The sequence below is a fragment of the Typopeltis vanoorti genome, chromosome 23 (assembly GCF_054136105.1).
Source record: "Typopeltis vanoorti isolate ZY-2024b chromosome 23, IOZ_Tvanoo_1.0, whole genome shotgun sequence".
Lineage (NCBI taxonomy): Eukaryota > Metazoa > Arthropoda > Arachnida > Uropygi > Thelyphonidae > Typopeltis > Typopeltis vanoorti.
Genome location: NC_143571.1, coordinates 27311163 through 27329827, shown reverse-complemented (window position 1 = coordinate 27329827; position 18665 = coordinate 27311163). Strand labels below are relative to the sequence as shown.

At 35.5% G+C, this 18665-nt stretch overlaps 1 protein-coding gene across 1 annotated transcript in view; it reads left to right on the top strand.

Annotated features, from left to right (window-relative positions):
* Nucleotides 1-18665, top strand: part of LOC150093712 (centrosomal protein of 290 kDa-like) — a 462999-nt gene that overhangs the window by 413615 nt on the left and 30719 nt on the right. Inside the window, exon 25 of the mRNA XM_090412505.1 lies at nucleotides 4729-5308. Coding sequence (XP_090268631.1) covers nucleotides 4729-5308 — 580 coding nt within the window. The remainder of the gene's footprint in view (nucleotides 1-4728; nucleotides 5309-18665) is intronic.

The window sequence follows — 18665 nt, the reverse complement described above, 5'->3', positions numbered from 1 at the left end:
AACAAAGTTTACATAAACAGTTGTGGTTCGTAAGTAACTAAACTGCGCTTTATTGCCTTAATTGTTTCCCGCTCACAAGTCCGATTTTATTTGGGAACAGTGCAGTTGAAAAATTAAGGGTTAGGCAGCACTCTTTTAACAAATAAATAAAACACATTTATTTACATTAAATTGAAATATACATGAATCAAGACAGGGAGATTGCTTTCTCTACCTGTCTATAAAATCATTAGCATATGATTAAAAACCCTTTCACTTCAACACTAAATAATTTCTTTAACTCAAAAACTTATTTACTCTCTGCTTACAAATTCAACTTATTAAACTTCTAGTTTACTTGCAAAGAGGTTAAGTTATTTTTACAGATCTTGTATCAACTTCTAACATGCCGATTGACTCTCTTATGGACACTTCCCATTACTAAAAAACTTACTCTTAACAGTCCATATACAATATATTTCCTAATTTATAAGAGAAAATATACAAAAAGATATAACTTACAGAGGCTCTGCATCACACGTTCAGTCAAGAGTCTTTTACTGAAGTCTTTATGGCTTTTTTTTCATCTTGAGATTTAGGCTTCCACCAGGAGTGTCTTGCTACAGTGGTATCACTTTGGGATATTAGCGAGTTTTTTGACTGCAATCTGCGGTACTCGAATAGCACATATACAACAGCATACGGGCAAATTCTCCTCTGGATCCTTACTTCTTGAACTTCTGCTTTTAATTGCTGCCACTTGTGCTACTAATTGCCAATGACTGCAACTGCCACCAGCTGGCTCTGGCTCTTTTCGGTAACAGCGCTTCACCTTTGCTCTTTAGGCACTTGGATCTCGGTTCTCCTTTTTGTAACTGGGGGCCTTGCCTTTCCTCGTTCTTTACTGCCACTGCTCTGATTCGGACTCCGCATATAGTCTCAGCTCGCTTTCACTTTGGTTCCAACTGCCTTTAGATCCGACTTCTGATAACTCTCTTGACATCTGGAAGCTTTCTCTGGTGACCTGGAAGCCCCTTATGCTCCTCTCAGTCTCCTTTTATTTTGCGATCTTGGGGCCTTGCACTAAGGGTGGTAACCCCGATGAATTCGGCATGACTCTTTCATCTTCTTTTTAGTTTAACCCACTCTTTGTTCTCCTCCATGCAATCTTTTGATCGTATTTTGCCAGGCACAAAAACTTGTCTCTAAAACTAGCAGACCTCTTTGATACTTTGCTTCTCTGTTTGGTCCGCGGAAACTTCTCTAAACCTAGTGGCACTCTTGAAAACTAACTTTAAAGTTGTTAGCGCAGAGCTTGTAGGCAATTCTCATATATAAAACTAGTAAACAACTTTCCTGCGCTCTTACACATAACTATATACAAAGTTCCGATGGGAAAACATTGCCTTTGTTTTCGACGTTAAAACAGTAAATACATTCACTTCCCACAAGGTTAACTAAATTAATATTTTGCAAAATATACATAGAAACAAACAAAGCTATTTACAGTTCTCATGACACTTGGGCTATGTAAAAAATTGATGTAAAGCGCTTCAATATTTTTAAGCTACATCGAGTTTTTTACACCTGCTTCAATCTGTGTTCTGGCCATTACCTGGTCACAGGAACTTCTTTCTAGATTGGGAGTGCTTTTTCGATGAATGGTGAAATTTTATTAAAAAGAATTCTTTCAAGGAGCTTAAAGGTGGAGCAAAGCAAGGAGATATGTTGTAAATTCTTGACAATTTTTGGATCTTTCCCTTGTTTGGACACTGCAATTATTTTGGTTTCCTGCCATAATTTTGGTAGTTCTCGAGTTGTTATAATTTTTGATAACAGGACAGCCAGCCATGTGTGATCTCGTTGGCTGAGATGTTTAAGAAATTCAGGAAGGAGACCATCCAGTCCTGCAGCCCTGCCATTCTTGGTGAGTTTTAAGCCTTCCTCTACCTCTTCTAGAGATACTGGGCATACAAGTTCAGGAAGTTCGGAGCTCATCTTCAGGTTTTTTTCTGATGGTAGATTGCATAGTTATTTTCGTGGTAGAGCTGGGACATATCTTGGAAGTTTTCAGTAGATGATTAGCCATTTGGTCTGGAGTTATCTCTGGTGGTTTATATGTTGTTGGTTCTGCCCCACCTAATTTTCTCAGAAATAACCAGCTTTTCTGGCTGGTCTTGGTGAAATCAAGTTCATGGATGGTTGAGATCCATCTATCCTTTCTTTTTTGTTGAGCATTGCTATGAGCTCTTTAGCAGCAGTTAGGTCTTCAATTTCTTCATATTTGGTTAAACGTTCCTCAGCTTCCTTGCTCCAGCATGGGATGTACTGTGTTCTGTAGTCTCTGAGAATAGAGGCTTTGGCTGCAGTTTTGATTAGTTTAACAAATCTGGGGTAGCGGCTATTAGGGATCGGTGGTATATGCTGTAATGGTTTGTTCAATTTGTTTCTGAAATACATTCCAATTGGATCTTCTCCATCTAGCAGTTGCAATGTACCAGGATGATTGAGAATTGATGTGCCTGTCTCTATTAGTGTAGGACAGTGCTGGCTGTTAGGGAATCTGTCGAGGATGGTTCTGGTTGTTGGCCTAGGATGGTCTTCAGCATCTTTAGAAACTATGCACAGATCTAGGTAGGTTCTGTTCCATCTAGCTGAATGAAAGGTGCCTTCTTGCTTGGTGTCGTAGATCAAATATAGGTTGCATGTAACCATCCAGTTAACCAAATTATCACCATGTTGGTTGTTAGAGTTGAAGTTACCAACAATCCTGGCCTGACCAGATATAGCAGTGTGAGGTGGCAGCTGGTCTATCTGGTCAGGCCAGGATTGCGATGATGGTTTGTAGATGTGGTATTTTGAATTTTATTGCCTATGGAGTATTCTGTTTAATGCACACATTGGGTTATGTCCTTGAGTCTGGGCTGGATGTAGGTTGCCAGGCCAGGGATGGCAGTTATAAGACACGAGAATTTGGCCTGGGATCTTAAGTCTGTTGAGTGCTGTATAAGGCACATGGGTTTCCTGGAGAACCAGGATGCTGATCACTTTATCTTTGGCTATTTTGCCAATGACTTTACATGTAGACATGTAAAGTCATCGGCATCAGTGTCTGAAGTACCAGCAATGTACCTGGGAAGGCTGTTTCAATCCTCCCTTGGAATGATGATGGAAAGGATCTAAAATTTAGAAGACATATTGCCAAAATTGTATGGACAACACAACAAATTCTGACAATGATGCAGTAGACACTGACTTGTAGAAGTAAGAAGATTCTTGTTCCATTTTATAAGGATCTGATTAGGCCACATATGGACTACTGTGCACAGATTTCATCACTTGGTTTTCAAAAAAGTAAAGAGATGTTGATGAGGATCCAGAGGTGATTGACCAAAATAGTTTCTTATCTCAGGAATATGTTGAATATGAAGCAAGGTCGAGACAATGCAATTTGCAGAGTCTGGTGGATAGTAAAATGAATGCTAATATGATAGAGATGTACAAGTTGGTAATGGGTTGTTATAGGATTTACATTGAAGAGGTTTTTCATGAAATGGGGGGAGAATAAAAGCTCATCTCAGGAAGCTATATAAGGAGGCTGTGAACAGGGGAGTGAGATGTAGTTATTTTGCATGTAGAGTTGTGAATGATTGGAATACATTGCCTGAGAGTGTGGCATCTTCAAAGATTTTGAATGTGTTTAAGGCATGGTATGATGAGCTGTGTGTGTATATGACAGAAGGGACCTCCTAGATGAGGCTGTTACTCCATGGGTCATAGGGTAATAATAATAATAAAGAGGAATAATAACTCCCTTATCTCTGCTTGTTAGTGTGTACTTCAATGACCAAGTAATCCTGTGAGTTATCCTGGCTCCTTTAGCAATATGCCCTCTAAACTTGGTCATTGAAGTACACACTTTAATGTGTACTTCAATGCAATATGCCCTCTAATAACTCTGTCAATAAATAACTCTACTACTATCCCCAAATCCCTGGCTTCATCAGTTTCCTGGAATATAGTTCCTTCAGTGTACTACACAGCTTGTATTCTTTTTTTTATTCTAAAATTCATTACATTATGTTTTATCCACACTCTCAGCCTATTTAGATCACCATGATTAACTATTACTCTACTCTACTCAATTTTGCTTCATCAGCAAATAACTGAATATTTCCCTTCAAATTATTGCCTATATCATTTATGTACAAATTAAATTGTAGTGTTCAAAGCACAGAGCCCTGTAACACACCACTAGTCTTGGTGTGTAACACACCACTAGCCTTTTCCTGGTTTCTGCTATTCCATACTACTTTTTGGTATAGATATACTGCTATCATAGCTAAATGAGAATTAACAGTATTACTCAGAATACTATTAGATTATATAAAAATATTAGAGTGAAACTGCTACTGCCACCACCTGAAAAACTGAATTCGTTAGTGGTTTCGTAGTGTGATGCTACAGGTTTAAGAATTTAATCAAGTAAACTAAGATATCTAATATGCTTTATTATTATTATTATTTTTTTTTTAAATATTGTTAATTTTATCTAACAAAAGATTCTGATATTCTTGTGACAATCAATTTTTTTTACAATAATGAATAGAAAAAAGTGATCTAAAAAAACAGTAATTGAATTATTGTAGGCAAATAATTTCAAATTTGAAATGGAGAAATAATATTTTATTATGAAAATAATTAAATGACTGGATAATATTTTAGAGTGTATTTTGTAAAATATTGCAGGTGCGATGTGAAAGATGAATGCATTTACCAAATACAAAATCAATCTCAAAACAAGATAAAGTTTCTCAACAAAGTCTTACGAGAATTGAGGAGACAGTATAGTGGAGCTGTTCCTTTGATTAAACAAGAAAAATTGACAGAAAAAATAATCAGCCTAACAGAAGATAAAAAGTACCTACAGGAAGAAATTAACAGATCTGTAGAAAAGAAGGATAAAGCAGAAGATCAAGTAGCAGCATTGGAAATTAAAATTAAAAACTATGAGGAACGTGTAAATGTTTTAGAAAATGGCAATATCTCAGCTTTTAAATTATCTGAATTCTATAAGAAGTTGGAAATGTTTCATTTAAGTGAATTACGAGTCCAAAGAGAAAATGAGAAATTAGTTAACAAAGTCAATTATTTAGAAAAACTTACAACCAATCTTGAAAATCTTTGTGAGAATTTAGAAAAGCAAAATGTAAAAGTAGAAAAGGAACTCCTGGAAAAGCAATTGCAATGGGAGCAAAAAGAACTAGATTTTGAAGAAAAGATGGAAGGACTGGAATTGTCTTTGGAAAAAACAAACATTGATGACAAGGTGAAAAAATGTTTTCTTAATTTTATACTTTCATTTTAATTTAATAATTTTTAAAATCCTTCTTGTGTTTGTCTAGGTATCCTTTCTTTATGCTTAATTGGAGATTATGTGACTTTTTAAACAATTATATGATTCAGTTTTTTTTTTCAATAGAACCTATGTTTTTTACACTTTGCTTCATCCTTTGAATATGGAATGCATTTCCTCGTTTCTTTGACAAATATGTGAATTTCCCCTCATGTTATTTTTGATCATTAATTGTCTGAGCATAACACTTTTTGTAAGTCTTATATTTAAATAATTTAATTTAAAAAATTTTTTTAAAAAAATTTAAATAATTTAAATGAGATATTTAAATATCTCCTTTAATATTTGTTATTAGAGAAGCATATGAATATAACAAATTCTAGATTACACGTAGGTTTCTGTGGTTAAGCATTTCTGTGGGAAGTTTTCGGTATTGAGACTACACTATAATATAAATAAGGAGTTTATTAAAAATAAGCAATTAAAACCTGACAAGTTTCATACATTGTAAGACTTACATCATCAGGGGTAGTGGTACATGAACGTTTTACACAACAAAAGCCTATTAACAATTAATTACACTTATTAGATGTTTTTGATAATTTCACAACTGTTAAATATAATTGACTGACTTACGACTTACTTATTTTCAAGATTGGTTGTAAGTTTTTCTAAATCTCATCCCCCCCCCAAGCAATATTCATCTCAACCTTCTGAACTATGCACTCTTTAACTCCTATCCTCAAGGGTGGCATCTGTGCATACATCCGCTCTGACATGCCTTGCCAGAGAACCCAACCTAGAATCAACCAACTTTGACCTTCTTTGGTTGAAAATATCCCTTTCCCATTCAGTCAAATTCATTTGCTGTCTCTATTGCTTCCCTAATGCAACAAACCACTCTGAGCTCTTTATCCTCTCCTTAAAAACTGATTTTCTCCAGTCCCACTTTTCCAACAGCAAAATCATCCTGCTAGGAGATTTTAATGTCCACAACACCAACCGGCTTTCTTCCTTCAGTTGCAGATCTCGCAGGCAAAGAGACTGAAACATTTCCCATCACTAACAACCTTACACGTTCAGATGCCAACCAGAATACCAGATAACCTGAACCACTCCCCAAACACCCTAGATCTCTTCCTCACCAATGACCCTTCCAAATACACAGTGAATGTAGTTGGCCCCCCTAGGTAATTCTGACCACAATCTAGTGCTTATCTCCTCCCTCATGCAGCAATGCTTACACAGCCACTGCTATACAAGAGTAATTTGGTATTATAACAGTACCTCTGTGACTTCTGTACTTCATTCCCATGGTTGGACTATTGCTTATGGCATTCCAACCCCAAACATATATACTAAACATATCACCAAAGTAATCCTCACTGGCATGGAAGCATACATTCCCCATGCTGCCATCCTCTAACTAAACTTTGGTTCTCCAAAAGATGTGCTAAAGCTGTACAAATGAAAAATCAAGCATAGCATAACTGGCTCACATCAAGAACTCCATCTTCATTTAATGCTTTTACTCAAGCCCAAAATAGATGCAAGAAAACTCAATGCTTTTACTAAACACAAAATAGATGCAAGAAAACTCAATGCTTCCAAAACAGAGTTTGAAAGAGCAAAAGGCAGGAAACTTGCAGCCTGTCCAAACAGCATCCGAGACTTTTGGTCTCTTACCAAAGCAATTGGTTGTAACTTTCCCCCAACACTTTTCCCACCCCTATCATACCTAGATGGCTCTATTGCATCATCGCCCACACTTTGCTTCCAATGTATGCATAATTGACAATGGTAAATGCCCCCCCCCCCAACTATTCCAGATACCCAACATACAATGCCCCTATATCCTTTTGCCAGAAAGAGATCAGAAAAATACTGTCCAAAATAGACACAAAAGTCTCCTGGCATTCCGATGGCATTCCTCCAATTATCCTGAAAGTTTGTGCACCAGAACTGACTCCTATCCTATGTTGCATGTATATATTCTCTTACTCCACTGGTATCTATCTCACAGCCTGGAAATGAAATTGGCCTCTATTCAACCCAATCTGAAAAAGGGAGTCACTGCTGTCCAACTACCGCCTATCTTGTTCACCTCAGTCCTGTCTAAAGTAATGGAAAAAATCATCAATGATTTTTTCCATTACCTAATAAATGATTGCCAGTATGGATTCCATTGCTCATGACCAACAGGAGATCTGCTCACATATATTACCTATCTCTCTGTACAAATGCAATGGAGAAGTTTGAGAAGTGCAACTACTTGATATTTCCGAAGCTTTTGACTAGGTCTAACATAAATGCAAACTACCATCGTTTGGTCTGTCTCAGGACTTCTGTAGTTGGATTTGCCAACTTTCTGTCTAGACATACACTATGTGTGATGGTGGATCATTCCTTATCCTCTCACCATTCAACTAATGCTAGGGTTCCACCAAATCTGTCCTCTCACCAACCCTCTTCCTGCTCTATATCAGTGACCTACTTCAGTTAACCTCCAACCCAATCCACAGTTTTGCAGACGACAGCACATTACACTCCTCCCTTTCATTTGATAAACCTTACTCTACGCAACTCACCTCAACTTACATAACATCAATCACCACTGCTCTCAGTTCCAATTGGGTTCAAATGACCTCGTCAATTTCAATGCTAATAAAACCCAGTTCTGTCTTATTACTCATAAAATAACAATTTTTTTTCCAGTATTATTTTTGACAATACCCAAATTTTCAGACAATTTGAGATTTCTCTTCTAGGAATTACCGTGACATCAAGCCTCTCCTGGCATAAGCACATCACAACCATTGCATCCTCAGCTTCAAAAAAGTGGGATTCTTTTGCTCAAGCCATTACTTCACCTCTGAACAGCTGTTAACCTCATACAAATCACAAATCTGCCCAGCTTTTGAATACTGCTCTCACATATGGGGTGCCCCCCCCCATCCCCTCCAAAAGCTCCCTGAAAATGCTTGAGTCAATACAGAGGAGAGCAATTTGACTTATTAATGACCCATCTCTTACCAACATACTCTCCCCACTTTCGCACAGACGTTCGGTTTCTGCAATATGTATATTGTATAAATATTTCAATGGCATTGTCCATCTGAAATAGGATCAATAATTCCCCCACTTAGTACTAAGCTCATTGGAACTTGTGCAGCTGCTACTCAGCATTCCATCATGGGACACCTTGAAACCCACAGAACAAGTTTCTTTTCCTCCTCCTTCATCCCTGCTACTTCTAGCTATATTGTGGAACAGTCTTCCTTCTTATATATTTCCCAAGAAATACAATATACAGGCTTTTAAATCAAATGTGAACAAGTTTCTCCTTTCCCAACCCACTACCTACATATGGTACTAATGTACTATAGGTTAATCAACCAAACTCTCATGAATGGGCTTAACATACATTAAAAAAAAAAAAATTATATTATATTGTGGTCTCAAGACTGAAAACTTTCCACATAACAAATTCTTTTAAAATGTTTTAATATTTAAAAATTAAATAAATTCTACATAAAAAAGATTTCTTTCATTGATTTTTGATTTAGGAAAGTAAATGATAAAAATTAATTTTGAATACAGTAACCTCCTCCCCCCCGAGTTAGTAAGTAATGCATTCCATAAACCTTTACATAACTTGAATTTTACGTAAGTCGAATTTGTAAATTGCTTAAGTGTAACTTCGTAAGAAACTGCAATATTTATTATTATTATATGTATGTATATATACAGATATGTACAGTATATTATTTACACAATATTATTTTATAAATGAAATATCATGCAGCAGTATTTACTCAGATATAAACTATAAAAGTATGAAAAATATATAAAAGAATATAAAAACAAACTGAAATAACATTTTTCAAATACAAAAATGTCTTGTGACAGCTAATTTAACTCTGTAGTGGGAGAGTCGGCGCTGGTGGTGGATGGTTGTGAAGAGAAATGTTGTTCTCTGGCAACTTCTACCCCTCTCGATGTTGAAGGCTGAAGTAGGGAGTGAGTGGATGACTAGCAATATAAAGCAGGAGCTGCAAAAAAAGAAAGTATTGTGGAAGGAATAAAAACAACAAGGTAATCAGCATGCCCACGAGTAGCATAAAGCACAAGCAAGAAGGGTAACTAGTAATAAGGAAGGCTAACTTAAGATTTCGAGAGAAAATTAGCTAAGTAGGCCAAAATAAATCAAAAGAGCTTTTTCACTGTGTAATAAGTAAGAGAAAGAATGATTATGGAAAGATAATCTTACTCACTGCTTATGATAAGAAAGCAACAGAAACATAAGATAAAGTTCATTAACTAAGTGATCACTTTGCAAGGTTATATATATATATATATATACACAGGTGCTGACTTTGCAGTTACTGAGGTAACTTTATGATTTCGACTTTGTGTTCATCCGGTTTGGACTCATCAAACGGGAGCAAAGATGTCTCCATGTATAAGGCACTAGAGAAGAATAGAAATCTGCAAGTTGTCCAACTGTGTCATGAAGACCGCAGACAAGAGTATACAAAAGAATATGCAAGTAGATTATTATGTCTGTACACGAATGCTAGGAGTATCAAAAACAAAGGAATAGAGTTTGTTGCCTTAGTCAATATGTTTGGACCTCAGATTGTAGGCATTGGTGAGACTTGGCTTTCAGAATCATACATTTAATCCCTACTCAATTTATCCACCTGATTCTGAGTATGCAGTCTGATACTACCTCTTTCAAATAATCTCTTACCATTTCCCATGCATTACTAACATTCATTCCTTGTAGTTTCTTATGTCACCCAAGTTTATTATAATCACCAGCTTTGTAGTTAAGTCTCGCACAATGAGTCTACATAAAGCCTTTCTTGACTAAGAATTCCACCTGGTGGGCAATCTCCCAGGACAAAATTGCATGGCCACTCTCACCAATTGGAGGAAAAGTTGCTACTGTAGTTAGAGATAAATCTGATGCTCGTACCAGATCCTACACTCTCAAACTCTTGATCATCTCCATCATGTGCTGTTTCAGGTAATTATTCCTTGGTTCAGTAACAGTGTAAATTCCATTGCTGTTTGCCCTCTTTCTAATCTTTCTCCCCATAGATGAAATTTCCCATGATAATTGCTCAGCTTTCTGTTGAGCTAATCTGCTAATGCATGTCATCTATTTTCCTCTGGATCCCCAAGTCAATAGCAACAACCAAACAATATTTTTCCTATTGGCTCTTTCTCAAACCAGACAGCCCTCAAATGAACCATCTCCCTCAGATCTACAATTTTCCTTAATTTATATTTTTGTTGGTTGAAGTTCTTCAGTTATCATTAATCATATCCCTACTCCTGCCCTGTTTCCTCTGTCTTTTCTAAAAACACAATATTTCTTACATTCTATCCCTGTAACTATATTATTCTCTGTCATAAAGGTCTTGCTTATGCTAATAAAATAATAAAGCAACACGTAAAAATCACAGTGATATTTTTAATTAATAAAAGGACAGATATTTCGTACTAAAATTAATAGTACATCTTCAGTGTCTGTAACAGTGGAATACAAGCAAAACATTCGGTGGATCACCTATTAAAATACAATTGTTACCGCGTGCTAGGAAATAACAGAAATAACAAATTTAATCTATTAAGATAAATGGTTTTTTACATAAGATAAAAGTCTCCCAGATCTTTAAGAGAGACATACAGTCATTTCTATTTAAATTCGGTCAGTGTAAGATAGTTTCACAACTTTCTTTGAATAAGAAATAATCAATATAATATTGATGTTCTTTTATTCTTTTTTCCAAAGAATGGCCAATTTTGTCCAAAATAAGAGACATCACATTCGCAAGATATTTGGTAAACGCCAGCCAAAGATAGAGAAGACAGTTTATCCTTTGTAGAAGGTAATAAAGAAGAAATTTTGTTGATAGGAATATATGTTAGAATCAATTGATACTTTCTCAGAATTCTACCTATAGGTTCTGAGATTCCTGGAATGTACGGAATAGGAACTCTGCGGACTGTTGAAGAAACTGTAGGTGTTGGAACATAAGAGTCAAGTATCTGTTGGATTTCATTGGAGTTGTAATCATTTGATTCCATTAACTTTTTAATGATGGAAAGTTCTTGTTGTAAGATTATTGGGGAAGAGCAAACTTTATGTGCTCTATGAATTAGAGATTTAAGAATGCCAAATTTTTGAGACATGTGATGCACAGACTTTTTGTGAATGTATCTGCCAGTAAATGTGGGTTTTCGAAAGATGCTTGTAGATAAGGTACCAGAAGACATTCTAGTAAGGAGGATGTCCAAAAATGGTAAAGTACCAGAGTTTTCTTTTTCCATAGTGAATTGGATGCGTGGGTGAAGGTTATTTATCCGTTGTAGAAAAGTAGAAAGTTCATCTTCAGTGTGTGACTAAGCAGCAAAAACATCATCGACATAACAGTATCAAAGAGATGGTTGAGGATGAATGGATGAGAACATAGTATCTTCGAATTGTTTTCAAATAGTAGTTTGCCAAAGGTGGAGGAGACAGAGGGCTACCCATGGCAGTACCTTCAATTTGTTTGTAGATTTTGTTTTTCCAACTGAAATAACCTGAGTGGATGACATATTCGAATATCTGGAGGGTAATCTTTATATAAAGAATTTACTGTGTCGGTTATAATATACAGTCATACCCCGAAGTTACACGGTAGGTGGGACCAACAAAAAGCGCGTAAATCGAATTCGCATAACTCGGGGTATAATTTTGCATGTAATTTATATATACAAACATACAAAATATTAGTTAATTGGGACCAAAGGTTTACAAAAACACCTATATTTTGTAAGAAATATAATCATAATTGTAGTTTTTCGTACATAAAAAAAAGAAACTTATTTCGATGTCGATGGTTTCATAAAATCTAATAGATTCATCTGATGGCATAATATCTTTTTCGTGTCACGCAAAATTTCTTCATAGCAAGCTAATGATTTTTTTATTCCTTGCCTTGTGGCTACAATTTGTTCCTCGCTAGAATCTATGTCCTCCAGAATTTGTAAACCTTTCTTTTATGATTGTTCTTACTGTGGATTTCTGTAGATCGAACTTCTTTGCTAGCTCACATATTTTCATTCCACCTTCAAAATCCTTAATAATGTTGAGTTTTGTTTCCAAAGTCAATGTTTTTCTTTTCTTGCTAGCTGTAGAAGAATCGGACTTGCTTCTTTTGGACGACATTATTATTTTTTATGTGATAAAATTTTTATCAAGAACATAACATTAAACAATCGTAAGGTTTGTAGACTATAAAAATCGTGTATGAATGGAGACCACGCGAAACATGTCAGTGCTTGTTCCCAGCATGTGCAACACTGGCGAATGCGGCAGGCGCCAGAAAGATATGACTAGTGGTGAAGCATGAAGCAGGACGGGAATACGTACATATAAGAAACCGCGTAACTCCTGATTCGTGTAAGTCGGGGTATGACTGTATATGCTAATCAGTTTTTTGCAAAGTCTTGCTGACCAATGCCAAAATCTTCTCTCCTTTATTTCTGATACTTCACACATTCATGTGCATGCATTTTAACATCCCCTAGGGGGCCCCCACAGTTACCTCCCAAATATTTCTTGTGTCCCTGATTTTGCACTTCCAAACTCTCACTGAACATGTTCTTCAAACATCTAACTCCAAACCATTCATCTATACATTGGAAAGGAGGAAAATATCACTATTATTATTATTACTTTTCCTGATCTTCATTAAGTCATAAGATTCATCATAGGAGGTCTGCCTTAGACAAAGTATCATCATACCACTCCTTAAACTCATCCACTGTTAGCACTCTCATCAACTTCTCAGGTAATACATTCCATGCTCCTACTACTTTTGATGCAAAAAAATTTTGTACTTACCCTCTTACTTACTATCTCCTTTTACTTCCAGGGATGATAAGTTCTCCTATGCACACTCCTCTTCATCCCATTTAAATTCTGCTCTGACTGACCAGATCTACGTACAGTAATCCGGATGTAGTTTTATCAGAGGTTTAATCAATTGGTGCCAGAACTTTGAATTATATCCTCTGAAATTCAAATTTCTATTTGCTGTCACCCCTTTCTTCCTCTACTTTTGGGATAACTCCCATCTGTGAATCCAAAATTTGAAAAACCTTACTTTTAGCTGCATTAAACTGACATTCAAATTTATTTATCCCTTTTCAGCTTACTAAAATCCTCATAAGAATTATAACATCAGCATTGTTACTAATAACCCTCCTAAGCTTCACATCATATGCAGTACTGAATGCTGTCAAACTCTTGTAACCTTCATATACTCTGATATTGCTCCCCAAATATACAACCCATCAGAAAGCCAATTACTAATATAATCCATTGACCTAATATCCAGATCCATATGTTGAATCTTAAAATATCAGCTTCTCATGACAATACTGTCGTTTTATGGCATGAAGGGTAAGTCATATATGACTTACCCCTCATCTATCCTTTTTACTCTATTATAAAAGACAACCAACTTACTAAAACAAGAACACCCCATAACAAATCCATGCTGGCCTGCATAAAACAATATTACCATCATGTGCTTGATTCTTTATACAAATTCTTATTAATTTTTCCAAAATCTTAACATCCAGAAATACAAACTGTTCTGTAGTATGATACCTCCATTCTATCACCAACCTTATGTAGTGGTACTTTCCTGCCCTCTTTCCTCTTCTCTCCTCTTTTCTTAGCAGATTATCTTAAAACACATGGTAAAATCCCATTTACTCTTATTGCTTTACTGACATCTTGAGTGCTCAGTGTTTGGAACACATCATTTTCATTCACTTAATCTTTCATACCCTCTATCTCCATCTGCAATAATTTCTGCAATCCTCCAAGTCTGGACTACAGAGCTGCTCTCACCAGTTAGGAGCAAATATGACATCTCAGTTGAAATCAGATCCTCTGATGCTATGATGAAGTCCAAATTCTTGAACCTTGTATTCTCTCCATCACAATCTGCTTAAGACAAGTATCCCTCAAGAAGTCCAAAAATTCAGTTCCCTTATTCTTCTTCTTCATCTCATCCGATTGGTAACGGGTTGAGTCCACTAAGAAGAAAGGTTCTCCACTTATCGCGATCTTTAGCCATCTCAATCATGACTCTATAGCTGGGTAGATGTGAATGTTCTTTCAGCAACTTTATTCAAGTACTTCTTCGTCTGCCTCTAGATCTTTTTCTTCCTATATATCCATTCAGAGCTAAATATGGGAGTCTATGAGGGGCCATTCTCTGAATATGACCAAACCATCTCAGTTGATGCTTAATGATTGTGTCTATTATATTATCTGGGAAGTTTAAATCTGTTCTGACTTGATCATTAGTCTTGTGTTGCATCAGTGGATGTTATTAATTTTTCTGAGGCATTTCATTTCAAATGCTTGAAGTTTCTTGATTGGTTGTTTAGTTAATCTCCAGGCTTCTGAAGCATAAGTAGCCATTGGGATGATAATTGTTTTATATAATTTTAATTTTAGACTCATTGGGATTTTTTTATTTTTCCATATTTTGTTTAGTTTATTCATGTTGGTCCAACCTAGGTTTAGCCTGTGCTTTGCTGTTTCCATATTGTTGAGGTTACTAGATATAAGACTGCCAAGATAAACATATTTATTAACTTGTTCCAGCAGGTGATTTTCGAGATTTATAGAAATATTTTCTTCTTCTCTGCCTATCTTCATTATTTTTGTTTTATGAAGATTTATTTTCATACCATAAGTTTTACAAGAGTCATTTAAAATATTAATAGTTTTTTCTAGCTGTGGTTTAGAATCTGCTAAAATAATGATATCATCTGCGTATTTTATGTGATTAATGTTGGTACCATTGATTTTTACACCTGGTTCATCAGCTATGGTTTTACAAATTTCTTCTAGGAAGATGATAAAGAGTTGAGGTGAGAGAGGGCATCCCTGCATTACACCTTTCTCGACTCTGAAATTCTCGATTTTAATGTTGTTTGTTTTAACAAATGCTTTGGTGTCTCCATAATAATTTGTAATAAATGTTAAAATATCAGAATCCATTTTTACGTTTTTTAGGATAGTGATCAATTTGTTTCTATTAACTGAATCAAAGGCTTGCTTAAAATCTACAAAACAACAGTATATGGGCAGGTTGTATTCCCAATATTTTTCTGCTATATTATTAATGACGAAGATATGGTCTATAGTGGATCTATGTGGCCTGAATCCTGCTTGGTTTTCCTCTATGATTTTTTCTGTAAGCACCTGTGTTCTCTTTTGTATAATTCGAATGAATAGTTTATAACTATGACTTAAGAGTGTTATGGGTCTATAATTTTCACATATTCTTTTGTCTCCTTTTTTGTGAATTGGTATAATAATTCCTGTTTTCCAGTCAATTGGAATTACTCCAGTATAAAGAATTTGATTAAATAAATTCATTAAGAAATTAATGGCTCCCTTGCCACCATATTTACACAGTTCTATAGATATTTCATCTTTACCTGTATATATGATATATGAAAATTACCCGTAGCTCTTGAAAGTTTCATTTGGTTTATTGCATTTATAATTTTTGCTGAGGTTATGGGTGGTGCCTTTTCATATATCATCTTTTCTGTTATACTTTTCTCCTCCTGTTCTTTTTTGAAATAATGTTTGATAGTAGTCCTTCCAAATTATTTTAATATTTTGTATTGACCCAGTTTCTAGATTGTTTTTATCATTCATTGTTAATGGTTTATCTTTATAGATCTTAGTTAATTCTTTGATAATTTTGTATACTGTTTTATTATCATTTCTTTTATTAGCTTCTTCGCAGAGTTTTGCTTTTTCCTCCAACCAGTTATTTTTCGGAGATATGCACATTTTATCAATTTTGTTTTTAGGATGCTTATAATGTTGTTTATTTTCTTCTGTATTTTTTATATTTAATATATGCTTGCTGCTCTTTTTTCTTCTAAAGTATTTAGAATTTCAGGGGTTATCCATTCATGATTTGGTCTTGATGTTGTACCAAGTATGTTTCTTGCAGTACTTGTAACAATTTTTTTACCTTGATTCCATGTATTTTCTATATTCTCATAGGATAATCTTCTAAACTCATTTCCTATTAGTGTCTGATAGTTATCTTGCATAGATTTCTCTTTCAGTTTTGATAGGTCCACTTTATTGATAGAAGCTCGTGATTTACGATACTTGAATTTTAGTTTAATTTTTGCTGCTAGCAGTTCATGGTCAGTGTCAAAGTCTGGTGTTTTTAAAGTTCTAACATTTTGCACTGATGATTTCCAGTTGCACTTGATTAGAATGTAATCAATAGTTCTTTGTTGTACCATCTGGTGAGGTCCATGTGTATTTGTGGGAAGGTCTATGGAAAAAAAGGATATTACAGATAAATAGATTATTTGCTTTACAAAATTCTAATATTCTTTCACCTCTTTCATTTCTGTTATCAACTCCGTACCTGCCCATCACATCCTCCATGCCTGGGGTGAACTTCCCAATTTTGGCATTAAAATCTCCCATCACTATTAATATATCTTTCTTATTGGTCTTGTCTATTAGATCTTCAACTTATTATAAAAGGTATCGATTTCTTCATCTTCATGTGACTGGTCGGGGGTGTAGATTTGAATTATTGTAAAGTAAATAATTTTTTCTTTACCTTTTAATCTGATAGCGATTATTCTTGGGTCATGACTGCATTTTGTAGATTATTATTCACTAAAATGGCGACTCCTTATCTATGTATATTGTCCTCTCTGCCGAGTAGAATAGTTTTCCTGAATTTAGATTTATAACTCCTTCTCCTGTCCAATGGGTCTCAGCCAAACCTACAATGTCCCATTTAATCCTAGCGAGTTCTTTTTCCATCAAATTTATTTTCCTAGGTTTTAACAGTATCCTTATATTTAAGGTTAAGAGATGCGAAACTCTATTGGCTGACCACATACTAAACTTCTCGACTGCTCCCTGTGATCAAGGCTCAGTCGCGTTGGTTTCCTCGGATGCAGTAACATTCTCTTGACACAGTGGAGACTCCTGATTCATAGGGTTGAATGGCAGAATAATGCAGCTGGTTTGCCACTCCTCTGCTGAATCCTTTGGTCCACGACTCCTTATTCTTTATTCGGAGCAACCCGTTGGGGTTTCCCTCATACTCCACCCGAGGGACGCGCCTGGTAGAAGTCAGGATTATATTTGCAAAGCAAGTAAAGTGTTATATTTGAAGTCTTCCATAATGGGAGATGTACTATAACACGTCACTTTATTTGCAAATATAATCCAAACTAATATCCTATTAAACATCCTGTGTTATCCAATTCTACCTTGCATTATATACTCTTAAAGCTATTAGAGTAATTTCCCTCCTTTTATACCCTGAGAGGGCACAATTCATCTCTTATCATGAGTAGCACTCCATCACCCCATTTATTTCCATATCCTGCTGAAAAAACAGTTTCTACCACTGTCAGGACATCTTCTGATGCCAACAATCTTTGGAGAGACTAAGTTAGTCAGTGCCACAAACTCAATTCCTAGGGCACTTCTCTGCTAGTCACCCTCATTTGCCTTGGTTCCATTCCATGATACATCGCCCTCTGATTTTTCTACTTTTATTCTGCACTTATTTCCTAGTAATCATCATATCATCATCCACTTTTGGACACAAACTGTTGAAAGGTTCATAGAAACAGAGGCAGTTGCTTTCGACATTTTCAGGACATTTGATTCAATGTGGCATAGAGAAGCATGCTCTCCAGACTGCAACTATGGTCTACCTTCTATCCTTTGCAACATTCTCTTCCTCCTGTACATAAATGCCCCCCCCCCCTCTCTCTCTCTCACACATACACACAGCATTAAACCTATCCTTAGCTTTGCTGATGATGGTATATTTTATTTCTCTTTATCATTTGACAAACATTATAATGTAGATCATTTTAAGCTTTAAGACTTTCCATAATCACAGCCTTATATTCAGAACTACTTGTTCTTCAGTGGTGTAAGGAACCTTGTCAGTTTTGCTGCTAAAAATGTAGTCCTATCTTGCAAGAAAGAGCTTACTTCTCTTCTTACTTTTGATAACACCCACATTTATAGACAAGTTCACATTTCTCTTCTTGGTCTGAATTACATCTCTAACATTTCCTAGTTAGATGTGTAATTCAAACACATCCATATTCTTCATTCTACATGAAATGTTTAGTAGGGTATTGCTATAGACCTGGTAATGTGAAAGGCAGTGAGAAGGAAATGTTTAGACAAATTGGTCTGATACTGCTTTGTTTGCAAATTGTTTTC